The sequence below is a fragment of the Schistocerca nitens genome, chromosome 1 (assembly GCF_023898315.1).
Source record: "Schistocerca nitens isolate TAMUIC-IGC-003100 chromosome 1, iqSchNite1.1, whole genome shotgun sequence".
In the NCBI taxonomy this organism is placed as follows: domain Eukaryota; kingdom Metazoa; phylum Arthropoda; class Insecta; order Orthoptera; family Acrididae; genus Schistocerca; species Schistocerca nitens.
Window position 1 is genome coordinate 458969631 of NC_064614.1, and position 24081 is coordinate 458993711.

Sequence of the window (24081 nt, forward strand, 5' to 3'; positions counted from 1 at the left end):
CAGCAACTACTTGTTTCGCCACATTTTGTGAATGTGTCCTTAATCATTAGTGTGTCTCTGTTGACTTCTCATTTACTGTACAGTGAGGTGTGAAAATGACACGTACTTTGTGTCACTGTTGTAGTCAGGAAATCTTCTCATGTTAACAATTAGCTGTTGAGCCATACAAGAACAAAAACCTTCGAATCTGTAGGATTTATTACCCTCAAATACTGATACGCAGAGCTAAAGCAAACTGAACATGCACATATAATGTATCAGGTCATAATCCATCGCAATAAATAGCTACAAATTATAAAATTTTACATGAAAATGCAGGCTGCCTTAGCATATTTCACTGATGAAACTTACACAGATTGGTAGAGTGGCAACATCATAATTCTGAAAACATTATGTCTATGGACATTTTGATTTAACTGTGTTACTAAATGTTTTGTGTGATGGTCTGACTGTGTTGGATTAACATATAATGATGAGTCTTGTTATTTTGTTAATAAGTTGACGTGCATGATTGCATGTTATTCTGAGTGATGTACTTCTTTGCTGATTGATATGCATGCCAGCCAGTTTTTGTGTGTCTCAGTTTGAGAATGATAATGCCATGACATGAAGATGCATGCTTTTTGAAAAACAAAGCATTGCCATTGCATGATGAATTTTGTTTCATACATTTTTTTGTATACTGTGTTATTCAGACTACAGACTTGTTACCATGCAGCAGTACATGTTTGCATTGATGAAAAAATGGCCCATTTCACAGTATTCAAATTAAGCCATAGTACTAAGTGATAAACTTAGTCCACAAATGAAAAGACGGTGATTTTTTATGACATCTATAGTTGCTAAAACGCCATAGACTTTTCCACATCAACTAAAGTATTTTGCCATGCATAAAAATGGTTAGTGGGATCTATTTGAATATTGAACGGTTGTCTTGTAACTGTGACCTGACTAATGTTGAGTATAGAGGCTTGCTGACAGTCATTCTTCCCATGCACCATTCACAAATGTGTCAGGGAAAGGGGAGATATGTAGACATACACTCCACCACACACATAAAATGGCTTGCAGAGCACAGATCTAGAATACTATTTAATACAAAAGCATGGATTCAGAGCTGCCATACATCGTTCAACTCATATTACTTGTTCTGTATTCAGACTTGGAGGTAAAAAACATCTATCTTGACAGTTGTAGAAAATGAGATAGACTCTTTTGATGACAAATATTGTACATACTCGGACTAATCACATGAAATTTCTTAGTTAATCTCTAGTTTTTGTACTTCATTCAGTTGACATTTGCTTTAATAGGTGATAAAATAAAGAGCAAGTTATAAATGCAATCAGTGACTGTAGATAGGGTCAATATAAAGAAATCTACTGGATTGTGGAGGACATTCTCACTGTCTTTTTCTGAGGTCTAAGACTATAGAGACAGACAACGAAAACCTAAGAAAATCAAATGCCCTTGATATACTGTTATACTGATTGATATGTATACCAAACATTGTCCAGTAAAGTATACATCAAAGAGCAAGTCAAAATGATACAATACAATTATGCTAAAAATATAAGGTAAAGAGGGAGAGTGTATTAATTACATTTTTAGATATTTTCTTATGACATCTAAGATTCCTTCCTTTTCCGTTCTGTGTATTAGAAGCCAAATTTAAACATACAGGGTGTCCATAATTAAAGTTCCAGTTTCAAAATGCTGTATAAAGAGAACCACCGCTGAGAATGACATCAAATTTGAACATTCCAGTTCCAAGATGCTGTAGAAAGAGAATTGCCATTTAGAATGACATCAAATTTGAACAGTGTGTTATTGGCACAGAGGCAAACGCATGGAAAAGAAAGAAAAAAAAAATTTGACCAATAGATGGCGCCGTAAGTGTCAGAATATGCATACCAGCAGACATGTGGCACATGGCTGTTCCTCGGTTTGTGTCTGAGGTGCCCAACCTCACTGTCTCTATGAAAAATTGCACAGTGCTGGTAAAGCTCTTTTACAGGAACAGTAACTGTGCACCAGTGCCCTGCAGAAGTTCCTGGCCCCCAAGGGTATGAAAAAAGCCATTGTTTCAATGTCTGCTAAGGGTCTGGAGCAAATGATTACAGAATTTGGATAGATGGCTTCTTTTGAAGTGCAATGTGGTGGAGGGAGGAAAGGAGCTAAACTGACTGAAGATGTGGCCACAGCTTTGCAAGAGGGGTCAGATGAACATGCCTGTGAGCTCGGTGCATGAAATCCTGCGAAACATCCTGCATTGTTATCTGTACAAAATCACCCATTTTCTTGCTTCTAAACTGCCAGCAAGACAAACATTCTCTCTGGAATTTCTTTCTCACATTTAAATGGATAGTGAATGGCCCAAATGCAAAGGAGAGGAAATGGTTGGAGGAAACAAAATATTTAGGAAAATCACATAAGATCATTGATCAAGTGGGATAGAAGAGACAGTGAGGTATTTTGAAACTGGAAAAAAAAGCATTTGCCAAATTGTGAAGACAAGGTACAACTATTTTCTATGGATAGCAAGTATAGGAAACTAAAAAAAAGTTGATTCCATACATTACAATAAAGGTAATTAAAAAGATATAGTTGTGTTGAACACAATGGTTGATTTGAACTCCCCAGTGCTACTGCACATGGTATTACTGGAGGTGGTATGCCTCAGCCTACCTCTGACCTTTGAACTGACTTTCCCAGCCAGTTTACTGCCCTATGGTCCAACAGGAGTGCAACGTGATATTTTTCGTATTGACAAGCATTTCTGAAGAAGGTGAAAGAGCTAACATGTGGCAGAATCAAATTCTAGGACTGACTGCAAATCAATCACCTATCCATCGGACTCATAGTTAATGCTTAACCACTGAGCCACAAAGGCACACAGGATCAAACACCTATCTATTGGACTCATAGTTAATACTTAACTGCTTAGCCCAAAGGCACACATTACAATATAATTCAGTTTTTTCTCTGTTTTGTTAGCAGTTTATGTGATATTTTGTTGTTCAGTTAAGCTGTTCAGCTTCAAGTTGTAGCACAGAAAATCATGCATGTAACCCTGTTGTAATTATTTTACTAGTAGCTGGTTTTATGATCATGGAACAAGTAGTTAGTTACAGGTTTAGAGGACTTCAGTTACTGAAAATTTCACCTGATTAAACTGGGAGTTTGGGTAAAGAATATATATTGCAAGTTTTTCATCAATGCAGCAATGCTGCTATGTAGATAATTATTTACAAACTTCTAAGCTTTTTTATGTTTGTTTTCACAGGTCCAACACAAGGAACTCCAACTGACCCCTGCAACCCTTCACCTTGTGGGCCAAATTCTAACTGCCGTGTTGAAGCAAATGGTTTCTCATCATGTGAATGCTTGCCAGACTTCTATGGTAACCCATATGATGGGTGCCGACCTGAGTGTCTAGTCAGTTCGGACTGCTCTATGGATCGTGCTTGTATACAGAACCACTGTCAGGATCCTTGTCCTGGAACTTGTGGTGTAGGTGCCATCTGCTCTGTTACAAATCACATTCCTATTTGCTCTTGTCCTGAGGGAACAAGAGGAGATGCCTTCCATCTTTGTCAGCCTGTAATATGTGAGTATCATTCAGACTTTATACATTTGGTTAGAAGAGGGAGGCAAGGAGATTTTTATTTATGTTGTTTATATTCAAATTAAGTCATAATATAGACTGAGATTATCACAGTATATGTCTGAACGGTAATGGCTGGAAATTTTAATTTCTCACAGTGACTGGAGGCACTGAAATTTTACAAAGGAAATGTAAATTGTATTCACCAGCTGTTGGCACTAACTATGCACAATCTTATATTATTAATATGAGTAAAAAAGAAGAGCAAAGAAATGTAAAGAGGCAAATTTATAGTTTAGGAACAAAATAATGTGTAAAGCAAATGTGCCCTTTTCTTAAAAGGGCACTAGAAATTTATTTTGGGTGTGGTGGAGGAAGGAGGGTGGGGGATACAGCTGAGGGGTCAGAGATAGAACATTCAGAGAAAGCAGGGGAGGATAATCACAGGTGACAAAATCTGTGCTGAAGGTATATGGTAACTTATACGGTTAGTTCAAAAAAACTCTTAAAACAGCATTAGTGTAAAAAGATATGTGACAAGGAGTGATATTTACACCATGAGATATTCATAAATCGAATAATCATTGTGAATATGTACATGGTTTGGGTCTTGTAACAGTTGGGATGATCTTCCTTATTTTGGTGATCACACTATCTTATCAGTATATATTGTTGTGGTCTTCAGTCCAAAGATCAGTTTGATGCCACTCTCCACACTATTTAATCTTGTGCAGGCTCCTTTATCCCTACTCAACAATGAAATCTTCATCCATTTGAACCTGTTTACTGTAGTCAAGTCTCGGCCTCCCTCTTCAGTTCTTACCCCCTCCCCCTAAATACTTCACTCCATTACCAAATTTGTGATATCTTGATGCTTCAGGGTGTGCCCCATCAACCAGTCCTTTCTTTTAGTCCAATTGTGTCCTAAACTTCTTTTCTCCCAAATTCAGTTCAGTACCTCTCCATTAGTTATCTGATGTACCCATCTAATCTACAGCCTTCTTCTGTAACATCACATTTAAAAAGCTTCTGTTATTGTCATGTCTGAAGTGTTTATCATCCATGTTTCAGTTTCGTACAATTCTACATTCAGACAAATCCTCCAGAGAGAGACTTCCTGTCACTGAAATTGTATTCTGTGTTAGCAAATTTGTCTTTTTCAGACACACTTTTCTTGCTATTACAAGTCTTCATTTTACTCCCTCTCTACTTCTGCCTTCATCAGCTACTTTGCAGTGAAAATAGGAAAACTCATGTACTACTTTTAGTGTCTCATTTCCTAACTGATTCCTTCAACATTGCCTAATTTAATTCAACAACATTTCATTGGATCATTGTTTTACTTTAGTTGTGATTCCTCTCATAACCTCCTTTTGTGACTTTTTAATTTAATTTTGCAATGGTAGGTAGCTGAGCTAAGAGGTATTAAAATTATAGTCACCATTTTACATTTCAGTACATCATATCATATGCAACCTAGGAATCATTTTATTGTAATATGTCAGAACTGTCAGAGCATTATTTTAGTGAGCACTAGACTGCCATAAAAATTTGGTTGGAATAGTGCTAAAGTTTTTATTTTCTTTGCCTTGCAGTGCCGGTGCCAGGTTCAAGTGACCCATGTGTACCTTCACCCTGTGGGCCAAATGCACTTTGCCGAGCAGGTGATTCTGGTGCTGCCTTGTGTGAATGCTTACCAGGTTATCAGGGTATACCAGATGGAAGTGGATGCAGGCCTGAGTGTGTCCTCAGTGCTGACTGTCCACGTGACAAGGCGTGTGTGAGTGGCAAGTGCCGGGACCCATGTCCAGGTGCCTGTGGTTATGGTGCCAACTGCAATGTTATAAACCACAGCCCCATCTGTTCTTGCCCATCTGGTACAGGAGGAAATCCATTTGTACAATGTACAGAGCAACCACGTAAGTATCTTACTACTCTACTGTTGAAATCGTTTTAAAGTTTTCATTTCCCTTTAATATATGTAGAGTATTCTGCATGATTAGTTAACAGCAATCTTAGATCAGTGACATAACATTCTTTTATGTTATTTTGCTTCCATTTGATCTGCCAAATTTCTTTTCTTCATCTTAAATGCTTGCATATCAATTCATTTAACAATAACAAATAATTTTAGAAGAACTGAATATCTTTTTTCTTTCTTTATCACTTTGCTATTCTCCTTTTGCAATTTTTATGTGGTGTTGATGACTTGTGATGTGACTTTATCTGAAAAATAACTTCTTTATGAAAAACAGCAAAACCCATTCTTTTTTTCTTTAAATGGAATTTTAATGACGCATCAATCTCCTGAATAAAAATAAATTAGTCTTGCAGAATGTCTGTATTAGCCTAGATACCCACAGTCAAAATGATCACCAGTTTACAGCTGCTTACTATACCTCTTAATCATAAAATTATTTTGTTCATTAAATATGTTTATCATAATATTAATCATCAGTGAAAATAAATAATAGACTAAATTTGTTTCATGCCTTGAGTTGTGAGGAGATGAAAATTTCTTTTTATCAGTTATGTACTCTCTCTCTCTCTCTCTCTCTCTCTCTCTCTCTCTCTCTCTCTCTCTCTCTCTCTCTCTCTCTGTTTTCCTCCCCCAACCTCTCCCCCCCTCCCCACCCCACCCATCATTCCTCCCAGTTACCTTTGCTTTCTTACTGGCTTTTTTCAAGACACTCTCATCTTTCTCATTTGTACATAAAGTTAGACAGTAAAACCCTGAAATTTCTATTATAGTTATAATTTTCAGCATCAAAATAAAGAGAAAATGTTGATTTTCAACAACTGTTAATTATTCTACAGCTGTTCCAAGCGATCCCTGTGAGTCCTCACCATGTGGACCAAATGGACAGTGCCGTGTTGTGAAAGGTGCTGCTGTTTGCACATATCCAGAATGTGTAATCAATCAAGACTGTGTTCGTGACAAGGCTTGTTTTGCTCAACGTTGTCGAGATCCTTGCAGTGAGGGAACTGTCTGTGGTCTCAACGCACTATGTCAAACTGTCAGCCATGTCCCTGTGTGTTCCTGTCCAGCAGGTTACACAGGAGAACCTAGGCTGGAGTGCCACCCAGTGCCTGTAACTCCTCCAGGTATGTGTATTACCTGCTGTTAATCATTAACTGTTCTCAGTTGGTGTGGCTGTTTTCATGTAGACTATTTAGTAAAAAATCATTCTAAAAAATTTCAATGTTTATTCTGCTACTATTACCAATGAGAGTACAGACTTCATCATTTGTGTGTAAACTGTTCCAATATTCAGAAATATTATTTATTGATTTAACTGTCTGCTCATAGGAATAAATTTCTGTAGATCCTTGCAACTAAACATACTTTAGCATTACATAAAGCTTTCAAAACAGATTATGAGTTTAACAACACTACATCATGTAATATATGAATATATATTATTTCACTGTGATAAACCATTTTCAGCTCTTGCAGAGCTGCATTGTCACTTAAATTATACCCTTTTGTAAATTGCTGCAGTATGTGACAAAACCCTTCTAACTTTTCAGCTCCACGCCCTGAATGTACTCAAAACAATGACTGTACAAATGACAAGGCTTGTATAAATGATTTTTGCCGTGATCCTTGTCTGGAGAATACAGGAATTTGTGGACCTAATGCACAATGTCATGTTCAGTTGCATCGGCCAATATGCACCTGTAAGGACGGATTTACTGGAAATGCCAATGGCCATTGTTATCAGAGTGAGTAAAATACTGAATACTTTTTATACTCTTGTTTCCATGCAGCAGAACAACATACATTTTGTTATAGTAGACTACAGAATAAGAGCTATAAATAAAATTAAAATATACTTTATAATATAAATTAACTTGCATTTCTGTATATTGTTTGATATTTATAGCAGTTGTACTCCACTGAAGTAAGCAAAGCTACAATAATTAGTTATCATATTATTATTAGTGGTTTAAATTAAGAGTTACTAAGAGAACCAGGGATGTTCTGGAAGAGATGCACATCTTACGTACAGTGTTTACTATTTTTTTCACAGATATTTTGTTAATATCATGGAACATTGAATGAGTATAGTAGATCACACTGTGAATTCTAAGACAAAAGTTTGTCTCCTTAAAAGTTCTTTTTGGTAGCTTCTTTCTGTTCAGGAATGCTAAATGAAGGTATAAGAATGGGTCATTCTCACAAAATAACAAACACTTACATTACCTTATGTGGGAAAGATATAGCATTCATAATATACACATTTAACATAACAAATGTATTATTTAAGTTAATAATTTGTTCAATTTTGCGCCTTTTACAGTTGGTTGTCGCTCAGATGGAGAATGCCCACCCACAGAGGCATGTGTGAACGGCAACTGTGTGTCTCCATGTTCCTACACACATTGTGGTATCGATGCTCTTTGTGAGACTGATGGCTGGCATCATGCACGTTGCCGCTGTCCTGAAAGTTGGACTGGAGATCCACACACACTGTGCAGAAAGCCAGAATGTTCATCTGATGCTGACTGTCCATACAACCTAGCTTGCCTTGGCAATCGATGTGAAAATCCTTGTCCTGGTGCATGTGGTCAGAATGCTATCTGCACTGTTACTAACCATTTAGCAACATGTCACTGTCCACCAGGCTACACTGGAAATCCTGGGTCACAATGCACTCTTGGTGAGTCAGTCAGTACTGAGATATATTTTCAGTTTTAAATACACAAACAGTCGATATCCTGTTAACAAAATATATTCCAACATTCCGTTACAACAGTTTCTGTACTTCGCAGTTTGAAGTGGCAAAGTTTTGGTGTTAAATGGTCAATTACATTCATGATTAAAAATGTCAAAGATAGTTTAAGCCTAGCAGTCACACAAATTAAAAAATACAATTGTGATTGAATATCCAGCTGTCATATGTAAAAACAATTTAAAAACTAGTACAAGGCAAGGAAAATCACCTAAAATTCTAGATCAAAGGTGATGTAATGTTCCCTACAATCCATTTTGTGCTGAAAGATATCATTTTCTGCCAATTCCTTTCCATTTATTCCTAGTTCTGCAACTGGTAAGCATGTGCTCCTCTCTGATCACTAATTTTGGTAGTATTCATTTTGCATAGTTTAATTATTTTCATGGATTTATAGTTGAATAGTTTCCTGCGGTTAACAATATTTAAAAATGGAAATTGCAAGTTTTACAGTGCATTTACTTCCATAAGATTAAAAATATTATTGGGATTTTTTTATGCATGTACAAAGTTAATACAATGTCATTGCATTCCTCTTTCTCCATTTTCCCTCTTTTTTGTATGAAATGTAAAATCTTAAGCTTGCTGCTGTTGATTCATCAGATGCTTTCAGTTATTCAGCTATAATAATTGTTTCTTTTGTTGATGTTTGATAGAAATTACGGAGCCAAAACAGTGTCGAGCTGATGCTGACTGTGCAAGCAAATTAGCTTGCTTTAGTGGAAACTGTCGAAACCCATGTGTTGAAACAAAACCATGTGGTCCAAATGCTGAATGCACGGTTGTAGACACTCTTCCTCTCAGGACCATGGCCTGCCGCTGTCCACAGGGGTATGTAGGGGATGCAGACATCGAATGCAAACCAGGTAATAAGATGTTGACTATTGAAAATAAGTGTTTTAGGTTTTGAAATTAACAAATGAAATAAAATGCTTATATTTTTTCCAGGTGGCCACTGGTGATGGTGGTGGTGGGAGGGATGGTGATAACAGCATACCTACCTCATTAACTTTTTACCTGTCCCAAAGTTACATTTTTAATTGATAAACAGCAACACACTTAATGTCTTTTGTAGTAATGAACTATAGAGTTTTGATATTACATAACATGCTACCTAACAATGCTTGCTACTTGAAATGGGCAATTTTGTATTGTTGCATGCCATTTTTAATGAAGAGTACTTAATCTCATTTCAATGATTTCAATGAATGCCTTAAATTTGCTGCTTACAGTCATAACATTTATAAGTGTAAAGTATTTTTCTTTTGCTGTTGCGTTATGCTTCATAACATATGACTTCTTTCAACCCATTTTGTATTACAAGAACATAACTTTATCTCAGCTTAGGAGAGCCCATATAAACATGAACATTAAAATTTGCCGTTATAAATATAAAAATGCTAAAAATGGTTATTTAAGTGTGAGAAGACAGAAAACTGTTGTTATAAAACTCCAGGAAATTCTTTAAAGAAAAAAAGAAAGAAAGAAAAAGAAAAAAAAAGATACTGTGGTAAAGATTTCCTTTTTATTTCCTGTAGTTGACATTAATACTGTCTGGTATAATACTTGTATGTGGTGTATTCTGTCTCTTGCAAGTACTCTTCTGTGTTCTGACTGATGACAGATAATCGTTACAATGAATGTTCATTTTGGATATGTGTTTTTGCAGCTCCTGATGAAAAAGAAGGTTGTCAGTCTGATGCAGACTGTACATTATCTGAGATTTGTGTGAACAGACGTTGTTCCAATGCATGTACATTGAATCCAAGTTTGTGTGCACCAAATGCACTGTGCCAAGCAACAAACCATCAAGCAACATGTGTCTGCCCTAGTACCCTAGTCGGTGACCCATATAGTAACTGCTATTCAGGTAAATATTCCTTTTATAATCCAATGTTCATCATATGATTGCTGTGTTATCCTTATGAATGCTAGTATTTTTTTTTTTTTAATCCTAAATACAATTTGCCTAGTCAGTATGCCAAAATATCAAAGACAAACAGAGTTGTAGTTTGATGAAGTAGTATATTTTTTAAAGATATAGTCTGAAAAGAAAATAATGAATATATATTTATATCTAGGGGATTAGTTTTCTAAATTAATTAACAACATTCATCAAGTGACCCAAGGACACCATCCTGCATCTTTACTTAGAATCCAGAAAAGCTCTTTTTTTTTTTTTTGGAGAATCAGCTATAATTAACAATGTTTTAATTACATGAATTTATGATTCAAGATATCCTCCCAGGCACTCTATGATGGTTTAGAGGTTCAATATATTCATGAAGAGTTTACCTTCTTTTAGAGACTACCATGCTAAGCAAAATATTTACTAATTGGAAAACAAAAGGAGATAGTTCTGTTTCAAAACTCCACTCTGCATTTTTTAAATCATCAAAGAAAGTAATTGTTCAGTACAAACCATTAAAAAATTGCTGTTCCTACATAAATGTCTTGAAAACTAAGACCCACAAAAGAAAATTGCTTCATGATCAGTACGATGGGAAAGTATCCCTCAGAATTCATTGGTTTCAAACCTGATGTGTCTTCATAAGTTGACATGATTCTTTTTAATTTACTGGTGATTAAATGCCAGAATTTATGTCTGCTTTTAATAACAGTCATTACACATACATTTACAAATGCTTAATATTACAAGTAATGAGACTTAAAGACAAGAATCTAACAAATATTATTAGTACATTTAGCATCAATACTCATTAAAATGCATAATACCAATTCTATTATTTTTGTTTTTCTAGCACACCTCAATGAATCAGAATGCAGAACAGATACGGATTGTTCAGACAAACACTCTTGTATTTCTGCACACTGTCTTGACCCCTGCACTGTCAGTTCTCGATGTGGTGTGGGAGCTTTGTGTCATTCAAGTTACCATCGTGCTATCTGCAGTTGTCCAGATGGCTGGGCTGGAAATCCAGAAAGATTTTGCTACAGACGTAAGTTGAAAATTAAATTATCATTTTCTACATTTTTGTTAAAATTTAACTTGAGACATGTAAAGAAGCACCAAACACTCTGAAGTTCAGTAATATCTTCATTTATTTACTTTATTTATAAATAAATATTGTTCACAACACACAGATACAAACTGAATCATCTGGAAACAATGTTCCCATACATATTGACTAGGAAGTGAACAAATCTATTTCAGTGCACCATTAGAGTGATGCAAATGTTTAAACACACAAAACATATTTTCATGTGTAATATAAAAGGCATGTATTAGCCAAGACTGTAAAAATAATGGACAACATACCACAACTGTATACTTTTATTAAAGTTTATTTTTATAGTCTCAGTGGCATAACAAATTGTATGTTGTGCAACTGAGACTGCAAAAACAAACTTTTTGTGAAGTCTGTAAACTTCATGGCAAACATAAATGTAAGATCTAAAACTATAGTTTAAGCATCCCATTCCTTGATAAATGAACTTGAAAGAAGAAGAAGAAGAAGAAGAAAGGGGAGGAAAGTGAAGGCAGGAGAAAAAAAAGATGTATGAAAAAAAACATCCAAAGTTGCAAACTGAAGAATAGACATTTACAAATACAGACCAAGACTTCATTCTCCTTGTCATTTGCTGTTTTAATATACGTTTCTTGTTTATCTTTGTGGCATGTTCCTTGTTATTTTCAGTATGATATTTCTGACAGTATTTAAGGGGATACGGAATCGGATTTTGGGTTAAAAAATCGAATTTTTTTTTATTGGCGTATTATATTCTGCCATGTTTCCTCTTTAAAATGACGTATCATACATAGCTCTACTACAATTATAACTATTTTATTTTTATATATTTGTGAGATCGGGTATTGCGCTTTAGTTATACACGTCTCTCGTGGCTGACCATGAACTTTTTGGCAGTACCTTTAAAGTGACATGAATTCAAATATCCCGGTTTCCAGCGACTATTTATACACTAGTTGCCCGAAAATGTTTCTCTCTGGTTTCCTCAAGTTACTCTTTGACTTTGTGGCGGGACTGTTTTGTAAACAGTGTGATATAAGAAAGTAGTTGTTGTTGAGTTATTTCGTATTTAGTGCTTCATTTTTCGCAGTGAAAATGCCTAGAGCTAAAGCAAAAGTATTTAAAAAGCGTGTGAACTGGCAAAAGAAAAGAAATAATGATTCATTAGCAAAGCAAAGCAGTTCATCATCATCACTGTTGGAAAATGTGAATCCCCTTATTACTGATTTGCCGAACGAACTTACACCAAATGAAAACAGTGCTTCTCATAAAAAACTAAGAGATTTGGAAGAGAAATATAATTTACTTGATAGAGGGAATGAAGTTTTTGAACTCATTGATACGAATATATTGTGTGAAGCTCTTGAAAACAGTTTGTGCTGCAAAAAATGTCATGGAAACGTTTCTCTGAAAGTAGAATCCCATGTTGGCCTGGCTGCCCAGTTTAATTTAATATGCAGTGTTTGTAAATACAGCTGTAAGTTTCCAAGTTCGGTTTCAGTAACTGTAAATAATGGATACAAGAAAACTGAACTTTATAGTGTAAATATTAGGTTAGTTTATGGATTGCGAGCAATTGGTAAGGGCAAAGCAGCTGGTGATATGCTATGTGGTGTTCTAAATCTTCCAAGTGCACCTTCAAAGTTTGAAGCTTACAATTATGTACTAGGATCTGCAGTTGAAGATGTAGCACAGAAGTCAATGCAGGTTGCTGTGGAAGAAGCAGTGGAAGAAAATGACGGCAGTCGTGACCTCACAGTGGCGTTTGATGGCACGTGGCAGAAAAGGGGCCACACCTCCAACAATGGTGTTGTAACAGGAACTAGTGTTGATACTGGCAAGGTTATTGATGTTGCAATAATGTCTAAATACTGTAGGTGCACAGGCAGGCTGAAAAATGAACACAGTGATGACTGTATTGCTAATTATTATGGTAGTAGTGGTGGCATGGAGGTTGCTGGGGTGAAGAAAATTTTTCATCGCTCTTCACAGTGGTATAATGTTCGCTATGTCAAATATCTGGGAGATGGTGACTCTAAAGCATTCAAAGAAGTTTTGGAAAGCAAACCATATGGGAACAGTGTAAATATAAGCAAACTTGAATGTATAGGACATGTGCAGAAGAGAATGGGTGCCAGGCTGAGAAGGTTAAAATCAGTTATGAAAGGGAAAAAACTAGATGATGGGAAAACCTTGGATGGCAGAGGAAGATTGACTGATTCCATAATAGACCACATTCAGAACTGCTATGGCCTTGCAATCAGGCAAAATACAGGCAATCTTGAAGAAATGAGGAGAGCTATATGGGCTTTATATTTCCACACCGCATCCACGGATGAGCATCCACAACATGGTTTGTGCCCCAAAGGTGAAAACAGCTGGTGTAAATACAATAGGGGACTAACAACAGGAGAGAAATACATTCACCACCACAGTCTACCATCAGCCATCATGGCAGAAATAAAGCCCATTTTCAGAGATCTGGCTGACAGAAGTCTTCTGATGAAATGTCTTCACGGAAAAACGCAGAACCCCAACGAGTGCTTGAATAGTGTGATATGGCATCGTCTCCCAAAAACAGTGTTTGTCGGAATTAATACACTACATTTTGGTGTGTATGATGCTGTGGCAACCTTCAATCTTGGAAATATAACTAAATGCCAGGTCCTTCAAAAGTTGGGTATGTGTGTTGGTTCCCGTACGGTACGTGCTATGTTCTTTTTAGATCAGCACAGACTAAGGCATGCTGATAATATAATCAAGACATTAGTGAAAAAAGCAAGACAGGTGCAGAGGGGTGCCAAAAGAAGACTTGAAGATGATTATGAAGACTGTGAAGGGGGTATTAGCTACGGATCAGGAATGTTTTAATCTTCTTTCTCCGTTTCCCGTAAGTTTACTTTTTACTTCATCTAGGAACATTATCTCAGGTACTGGTCAACCTAGAAGTCTGAAATTTTTATGACGTAGTGACATAGGTCCCTATTACATACTGAAACAACGATTTTTTAATTACTTGATTTACAAAAGACTTAGGGGTGATAGTCTAGTAAAAAGCGATGGAAAAAATTTACTTAAAAATAAATGTACAATATCTCTGTAAGAAAATACTTTGACAATAAACTGTTGTTTCAGTATTGTTGTAACATATGAATGCACATACAGTAAAATTTTTACCTCTCTGTCTCCAGTAGTTTGTGAGAAAATGTTCCCTATAGTAGGCATATATTAACATTGCGGGGATAGGTGATTCCGTATCCCCTTAACTGGAAATAATGCCATGCACAAGAAATAACTGCACTATATTTTATATTAGATTTGTACACAATTTGTGGAATGGTCATCAAACATCATATAAGAAAGCAAACATCATATAAGAAAGTGGAATGGTGTTGAACTGAACACACACATAATGGTAAGCCTGTACAAATGACTTGTGGTGAAGAAATGAGTCAGAGGCCAGCTGTGGATGATGGTAGGCTACAAAAATGCCGCAGGCTGAAAAGTGGGCTTTAGGTTAATGACAGTATGTACTGACACTAAGGAGGAGGAATAGAAAACCACACTCTCTTTAGGTATATTACTTTCAACCCAGTAAGGACATTCAGGTACCAAGCCTGGAAGAATGATTCTTAACATACAATGAATTACACTTCAGTTTCAAAGATAGGATGGAAGCAGAAGTTGTGTACTGGATACTTCAACTTTCATAACACTTTCATAAATAACAAAGATGAAGATGTACAAGCACCACATTTGTACTTTACAGTGGACAGGTAGAAAGTCTGATGGAAAGAAATTTCGTCTGTCCAAAGGAAAGGTCATGGTGTGATCCTTTTAGCAATTAAAATGGAGGCAAGTGTAAGCATTAGCCAACCAAAGATGTATGATATATGATGGGCAGACATTGCATTACAAGGCTTGTTGGATCCAAGCAGACCCAGTGGGATTGGTAATATGTCAAAGTTATCTGGAAAGGCAAAGTGGAATAATCGAGAGAAAACAACCGAGAATCTGAGTCAAGAATGTATTGACGGAGTAAGATTTAAAATGTCGTAATCTAGTTGGATCCGTTAGGAGAGTTTAATAAGAGGGTACTAAATTGATTAAGATGGATGTAACTAGTTAATGAAAATGTGGCCTTCAACAACTGTAATTATCAGATAATAATTGTTCATTTTATCAAGCAGCAATGTAAAAGTTGATGGCCATTACTTTTGCGATGTTCAGCTGTAAAGTCTTTCATAATGTGCTCCTCTACCTGTTGAGAATCGGCACAATGGAACACCCCTCTCTCCTGAGTGACTGTCCAGACTCTACATTAACATGTTTCATAGAACTCTGGATCAAAGGCTTGCATGCCACTGAGAATGACATGATCCGCAAACTAATATGAGAAGCATTGTCAGTTATGTGTCTGATACCATCATCAGTTGAATGTCTGAAATTACTGTCCAAACTGTTACCTGCACACCCAACATTAATTGCATGAATTTCTTTACCAAGATATTTTCTCAAAAAGGCCTAAATGAACAATGACACCACTGAGGCCTTCAATAATCTTAAATTTGCTACTTACCTTGTAATCATGACTCAGTGAGCTAGGCACATTCCCAGGCTATGACTACTGCTGGGCAGTAACTGGGCTTATCATCCCTTTTCATCTTACCCTTGTATCTTATGCTGTCTACTGTCAGGTAATGCTGTGTTCTTAATTGTATAGCTGAGCTAGTTGCATTTTATGGCTGCATAACTGCAAAATTTTTAGCTATTTGTCTTGGAAAAAATACCAAATTTTTGCTTAGTTTTGCTTTTGAATAAAGAATGCTTGTTTAAAACTCTCAGGATATTCCACAAGCTGTTTGTAAATGACACTAAACTTGTTTAATGATGGGACATATGGGGCACTGAAAGTTCCTGCTTAACTTCTTCCAAAATTAAACATGTACTTTTACTTGTTTATTAACTAAACAAATGCTCTTTTATTTTAGCTGAATGCACAAATGATGCAGATTGCCCATACAACAAGGCATGTGAATCAGGAAGTTGTTTGGATCCTTGCGAACATGCTGGTTGTGGACGCGGAGCTGAATGCATCACAGAGGCACACAGACCTCGTTGTCAGTGTCCTCCTGGTTCCCAGGGAGATCCATATCGCACTTGTGTCACTGGTGTATGTCAGTACAATGAAGATTGTGCTGGACATGAAGCCTGCGATCGACTGAATCGTATTTGTCGCCCTGTCTGTGAAGAAGACACTTGTGCATCTGGTGCTGTGTGTATTGGGAAAGATCATCAGCCTACGTGTGCTTGTCCTCATGGCACAAATGGAAATCCATATGTTGAATGTAGTTGTAAGTCTTTTGAGAATTACTTATAATACAGCAAAAACTATACAATAAATTTAGAAAATGCTAATACACACTTACGCATATTTTCACTATATTTATACGTGGATGAGAAATGAGTGGGGGTGTTAGGCTTATTAATAAGAAAACATTGACTTATAAAGTTCTTCATTAAAGTTGCAGTTCGTTCTCCATACTGTCATCACAAATACTGCTAATTTCTTCCTTTTCAAAGTGAAAAAAAAAGAAGTTGTGCATTTGGTCTTCCTGCCAGACAGTCATTAAATCTTACACTTTATGTCTGCCTAAAAACAATATGCACCTTATGTAAATGAAAGATCCTGAGTAAGCTTTTCAGTCAGGAGTTAATGGCCTGCCATTAAATGTTGTACCAAAATGTTGCAACTGTAAAAGTTCAGCTGATGCGTTATTATTGCTTGTCTGCAGCTTACAAAGCTGGCCAGAAACTTACCGAAAAATACTTTATCTGCTTTTATTTATTCATTCATACAGTATGCTTCATAGATTACAGCTGATGAAGAATCCTTGTTTATGCTTATAATAATAATGGAAACTCCTGGATGGAACAATACACAAAGACAACCACTCACCTTTAGCAGTCCGATGTGTGGTGATAGGCACACGTAACAAAACATGGTATTCATTAGCTTTAGAGCTCTTCCTCTGGCAGAAACTATACTTGTTCATGCACACAATCACACAAACACCCAATAGAGCTCTGCAGTTACCGAGTCTAATGACTTTCCTGCTTCTTGCTCACACTATCCCACTAACCACTCCTTGCCTCATGTGTCCTTCACTGCCTCGTCTCCTCATCCATTAGCCCAAGCAGGTGCTCCCTGATAATACATGTCATTGTAATAGTATGCATTTGGATATCTGTGTGTGTACTCTCTGCTAAACAAAGAGCCAGAGCTCTAAAGCTAGTTAATACTGCTTGTGTCTGTGTGTGTGCGGATGGATATGTGTGTGTGTGCGAGTGTATACCTGTCCTTTTTTCCTTTTTTCCCCCAAAGGTAAGTCTTTCCATCCTGGGATTGGAATGACTCCTTACCCTCTCCCTTAAAACCCACATCCTTTCATCTTTCCCTCTCCTTCCCTCTTTCCTGATGAGGCAACAGTTTGTTGCGAAAGCTTGAATTTTGTGTGTATGTTTGTGTTTGTTTGTGTGTCTATCGACCTGCCAGCACTTTCGTTCGGTAAATCACATCATCTGTGTTTTTAGATATAATACTGTGTTTTGTTACATGTGTCTGTGTTGCACTCATCAGTGTGCTAAAGGTGAGTGGTTGCCTTTTGTCTCTGTTTAATTAGTCATGAAATTAACTATCAGTAAAACAGTTTTTATAAATTACTTTGTATTCTGTAAAATTGTCATTAATGGCTGTCTCTTTACATGATTATTAAGAACATTGTTTTACTCATTTCTTCTTAAAATATATGTAAACCATCATCTCACTTATCACACAGAAAAACAATTATTTTGGAAAATACATCCACTTACTGTTTACGTAATTTATGTACATAATCTGACTATGGATTCTTACCAATTTATTATAAGACTGGAAATAAATCCTACTTTTTTAATCATAGGACAAAGTACATGAAATTGACTTTATTTGTAGCAACAAATCACATTAAGAAGCTAATGCACTGATATTTAAATGTAAAAACAAGAAAGTTTCTAAACAGGCCTATAGTGTTGCCTTTTATATGGTCATAATATACATATTGACAGGTTAAAACTCTGTGCCAGATTGGTATTCAAACATGGTTTACTTCCTCTAGCAGGCAGAGCATTTCCAATTTAACCATCCAAAAACATCTGGTAGATAGACTCAAAAACTTCAACTTGTCTCATGCTCCTTACCTCCTGTACTCTGATCCTGCTCTGGCACACAGTTTTAAATTATCATATATAATCAGCACAGCATGTAATCTGCGTAGAATAAGAGAATTCATTGTCACTATTCTTATTTTTAGCTCTTGTAAATTGAATATATTTTTTATTTTTACTGAATTGTTCTCAAAAGGTTATTGCCTAGGATAACAGAGAACATAGTACGCATGTTAAGAGTTTTTATCTGCAATCAGGACACTACTCTTTGACCTTTTTATTCTGTTTTGATTCATTCTCTATGTCATCTCTGTTAAATCAGCATCATGCCATCACTATTTATTAATTCACTCAATCATTACTTCCAGGAAATTGTATGTACACTCTAAGACACAAAAAAGATGCACCACTAAGGATACACATGTACAGACAAACAAGTGATTACAATTTCAGAAAAAATGGATGATTTATTCAAGAGAAAGAGCTTCACAAACTGAGCAAGTCAGGAATGTATTGGTCTACTTCAGTCCTTATGCAAGCAGTATTCAGCTTGGCATTGAGTGATAGAGTTGTTGGATGTCCTCCTGATGGATATTGTGACAAATTCTGCTCAATTGGCACATTAGATGGCTGGAGAGCCCTGCCCATAATGCTACAAACATTCTCAACTGGAGAGAGATATGGTGGCCTTGCTGGCCAAGGTTGGGTTTAGTAAGCACAAAGACAAGCTGTAGAAACTCTCACTGTGTGTGGTTGGCCATTACCTTGCTGAAATGTAAGCCCAGGCTGGCTTGCTGTGAAGGGCAACAGAATGGGCTGTAAAATATCATCAAAATACTGCTGTGCTGTAAGAGTGCTGTGGATGACAGCCAAAGGGATCCTGCTATGAAATGAAATGGCACCCCAGACTGTCAGTCCTGGTACTCGGGCCGTATGGCGGGTGACAGTCAGGTTGGTATCCCACTGCTCACTGGGCCTCAGTTTGTAGCAGAACTCATTACTAAAGACAATTCTACTCCATTCAATGGGATTCCAGTCTTAAGATGTGTCTGGGTATGCTTCGGACAACAAAGGGGTACCAACCTGACTACAGCCAGAAGTGAGGATCTGGGATTCCATTTCATTTCACAGCAGGATACCTTTGGTTGTCATCCATAGCACCCTTGCTGCACAGTAGTATGTTGATGATAATGTATTTGTTGCTCTTCATGGCAAGCCCGCCTGTGCATTTCAGCAAGATAATGCTTGCCTGCACACAGTAAAAGTTTCTACTGCTTGTCTTTGTGCTTGCTAAACAGCACTTTGGCCAACAAGATCGCCAGATCTCTCCCCATTTGAGAAACTCGGAGCATTATGGGCAGGGCCCTCCAAACATGTCAGTATTTTGATGATCTAACATGCCAATTGGACAAAATCTGGCAAGATATCCCTCTGGAGGACATCCAACAACTCTCTCAATCAATGCCAACCTGAATAACTGCTTGTGTAGTGGACAGAGGTGGACCATTGCATTACTGAGTTGCTCATGTTATGAAGCTCTTTCCCTGGAATAAATCATCCATTTTTCTGAAGTTTTATTTTTTTGTCTCTCTCTCTCTCTCTCTCTCTCTCTCTCTCTGTGTGTGTGTGTGTGTGTGTGTGTGTGTGTGTGTGTGTGTGTGTGTGCATTACATCTCCCAATTTCAATCCCATTTGGATAATTCCTTTGTGGTGCATTTGATTTTTTTCCCCTTAGAGTGTAAAAAATGTATCCATGTCTGAATGCTATCAGAATTGCCTTATTGGTAAAAACACTACTGCGCCCTGTGTGAATATACTGAAAGTGTTTGATATATTCAGCACTCTCATTCATACCTGTACCATCAGTTTTCATGTCTTTCATCTTTGTGTCATCCTTTCTTCTGTCCTTCCTCAAAATACCAAACACTTTATATGTTACTTTTTTCTCAGTTGTTTATAGAAAATTATAGTTATATTTTACTAAACTATTGCACACTCATCTACTAACTGATACATAAGCTTGAAATCTCCTCACTGTGATGTGAAATACAAATGGACAAAGCTGACAAGTATATTTATTTCTCACAGCTGCAAGAGTACCAACTGTTCCAGCTGAATGTGAGGCTGATCATAACTGTCCATCACAGCAAGCATGTCTAAATGCTGTATGTCAAGATCCATGTGTGGCTGTATCATCAGTGTGTCCAGCTAATCAACAATGTCATGTTCTTGATACATTACCTCTGCGAACAGTGACATGTCACTGTCCTCATGATGCAGTTGCTGATGCTTCAGGGTATTGTATACCTGTTGGTGAGTATCTGACTACAACCAATAATTTTACTGAAACTTTCTTAGTATTTTAGATTCTAAATGTACTTTAAATTTAAACAATAAATATATACAAAATTGTGCTATAGATATGATAAGTATTGCACAAAACACTTGTAAGCCATTTGTTAATACCAGAAATGATACATTTACTGAGTACCGTACTTTAATTTATCTTCTACAATGTAGGGTAGAGATAGATTGCTACTTGTCATAAAGATGACAGTTTAAGTTGCAGACAGGTGCAACTGAAAGACACTTACATATTAGCTTTTGGCCACAGCCTTTGTCAGAAAAAGAAAATACACACACACTTTCATTCACACAAGCAAGCACATCTCACGCATACATGACCGCCATCTCTGGTAGCTGACTGGAATGCTCGTGAGACTGAATCTTGTGTGTGTGTGTGTGTGTGTGTGTGTGTGTGTGTGTGTGTGTTTTCTTTTTCTGATGAAAGCTAATGTGTGTCTTTTTGTTGCGTCTAACAGCAACTCAACATGTCATCTTTAGGTAGGTAGCAATATATCTTTTCCTTACATTGTTGATATTCCAAACTGGAATTTCCGTTGTTTAATTTTATCTTCTGTTGTGTTATAATAATTTTGTTGTATATTCCTCAGTTCCAGGAGAACCACAATGTGTGACAGATTCAGAATGTGGTAATACTGAAAAGTGTGTACGGGGTAAATGTGTGGAAGCTTGCCGCACTGACTTCTGTGGCATAAATGCTATCTGTCAGTCTGATGACCATAGAGCTGTTTGTCGTTGCCCTCCTGGATACACAGGAAATCCACGGGTTGATTGTGTCATTCGTAAGTCTACATCTTTATCATTGTTCTTTGGCTTGATGCTGTTGTGATTATGTGAACTGAAATAATATATTTTGCTTTAGAACATGTATCCTGTCAGATATAATACTGTTACTGCAGTCCGTCTTCACAGTTACATACATGATACTACATTTATATATATGAGATACATATATCTTACTGAAAGCTAAAGATAGAGCTAAAATACTTAATTATGACTGTAGGAGAACACAACCTCTTATTACACCCATTTACTCCTTTCAGTAATTGTCAGGAAAGATAATATTTTAGTTGGTTATTGCTTCCTGGTTTTGGAAAAAATTCATCTTATCACAGCTACCATTTATGTAAATGGAAGTCACTGTATTCCCATAGATGTGTCCATCTTTGGCACACTTAAATGTCAATCATCATTGGTGTACAGGGCTAAGGAGAGTGAGCAGTTCTTAATTTGCCCCTTATGGGTACAGGCAGGAAATACTGTTTTCCTCCAAATGTGCATAAATTGTTAATGATCAATCGTCTTATTTCGCTTATGTGGATTGGCTGTTTTATGTTGTCCCAGAAGTTTTGGCGTAAGTGTGAAATTTAATACATAACCAGTGAACTGACTAACACATCTTAGTTATTTGCAAGAAATACACCTGAAGCACAAAATGCTTTTAGATATGGTAGAGAGTGATTCTTACAACATTTTTCCTACTTTTTTACTACAGTGTTCTAAGATTAGTAGTATTAATATCACTAAGTCATGGTGCGGACACATTTTTCATCAACCTTTTCTATTCACTCATAATTATGCCATTTGATTTCTTTTGGGAAGTGGGAGACAGGGCAGCCTGACAGTGCACAGCATACCATAGCAATAAAGCTAACTGATGATGTTGTGAGTGATAATTCACAAGTTGCAAGTATTTTTAGCAATCACTTTCTGAATGTAGAGTCAACAATAGGGTTAAAGGGTTCAGTTGAAGAAGCAAAAAAATATGTTAAAAATGTCATTCCCCAGGACTTCAGGCCTTTACAAATAGCACCAACATCCCCCACTGAAATTAACGGAATTATAAATAAACTGAAAAACATGAGCTCATGTGGTGTTGCTGGAGTCTCTAACAGAATTTTGAAGTGTTGTTCTAATTTAATAAGTGGAGTCCTTAGCGATATATGTAATGCTTGGCTAGCACAGGGAATTTTTCCAGGCAGATTGAAATACGCAATTATCAAACCTCTTCATAAGAAAAGGGACAAGAGTGACTTAAATAATTATAGACCAATGTCATTTCTGACTTCATTTTCTAAAATATTCGAAAAAGTTGTGTATTCAAGCATAGTCTCACATTTAAGTGAAAATAATTTACTCAGCATGTCACAGTTCTGATTCTAGAAGGGTTACTTGACTGAGAATGCTATCTATACATTTACCCATAAAATAGTACAAGCCCTAAGTAACAAATTATCGCCAGTTGGTATTTTTTGTGATCTCTCCAAGGTATCTGACTGTGTGGATCATGTCACATTCTTAGAAAAACTCAGCTTTTATGGAATTGAAGGCTATACACACAGCTGGTTTGAACACTTTAATGAACAGAAAGCAAAAAGTAGTGCTGAATAGCACAAATAATGTTGGGAGGGTGGTAAATTCTAGTGGGAGTTATCACAAAGGGAGTCCCACAGGGTTCAATTTTATGTCCTCTGCTGTTGCTTATTCATAGGAATGACCTCCCATTTAATGTTCAGCAAGCGGAACGAGTACTTTTTGTAGATGACACGAGTGTTATAATAAATCCCATTCCAGAAAAAGCAGCTGAAGATATTGTTAAGGATGTCTTTCAAATAATCATTAAGCGGTTCTCAGAAAATGGACTCTCCCTTAATTTTGAAAAAATGCGCTACATCCAGTTCTGTACACCGAATAGTCATACTGACAATTGGTGTAGCATATGAACAGGGCTCAGTTAACAGGATAGATTTCTCCAAATTTTTGGGTGTTCACATTGATGACAACTTGAACTGGAAGAAGCATATTACTAGGCTTCTCAAACAACTAAGTTCAGCTTCTTTCGCTCTTCGTATAATCACTAGTCTTGGTAATAAACAGATCAGCCTCCTAACGTACTTTGCATGTTTCCACTCAATAATTGTCTTACGGAATAGTTTTCTGGGGTAACTCACCACGTAGACATAAAGTATTGATTGCACAAAAGAGAGCAGTGAGAATAATTAGTAGTGTTCACCCAAGGACGTCATGTAGGCATCTTTTCAAGGAGTTAGGTATTTTAACTGCACCATCAGAGTACATATGGTCGCTAATGAAATTCGTTACAAATAATCCATCTCAATTCGCAAAGAATAGTGATGTTCATTCATACAACACTAGAGGGAAAAATTACCTTTGAAGT

General features: G+C 36.6%; 1 protein-coding gene across 1 annotated transcript in view; it reads left to right on the forward strand.

Annotated features, from left to right (window-relative positions):
* The window catches only part of LOC126253539 (uncharacterized), a 606491-nt gene that overhangs the window by 551957 nt on the left and 30453 nt on the right, over positions 1–24081 (forward strand). The window contains exons 198-208 of the mRNA XM_049954972.1: positions 3287–3610; positions 5203–5526; positions 6425–6712; positions 7139–7333; positions 7912–8271; positions 9000–9209; positions 10013–10213; positions 11106–11303; positions 16325–16687; positions 20628–20852; positions 21494–21685. Coding sequence (XP_049810929.1) covers positions 3287–3610; positions 5203–5526; positions 6425–6712; positions 7139–7333; positions 7912–8271; positions 9000–9209; positions 10013–10213; positions 11106–11303; positions 16325–16687; positions 20628–20852; positions 21494–21685 — 2880 coding nt within the window. The remainder of the gene's footprint in view (positions 1–3286; positions 3611–5202; positions 5527–6424; positions 6713–7138; positions 7334–7911; positions 8272–8999; positions 9210–10012; positions 10214–11105; positions 11304–16324; positions 16688–20627; positions 20853–21493; positions 21686–24081) is intronic.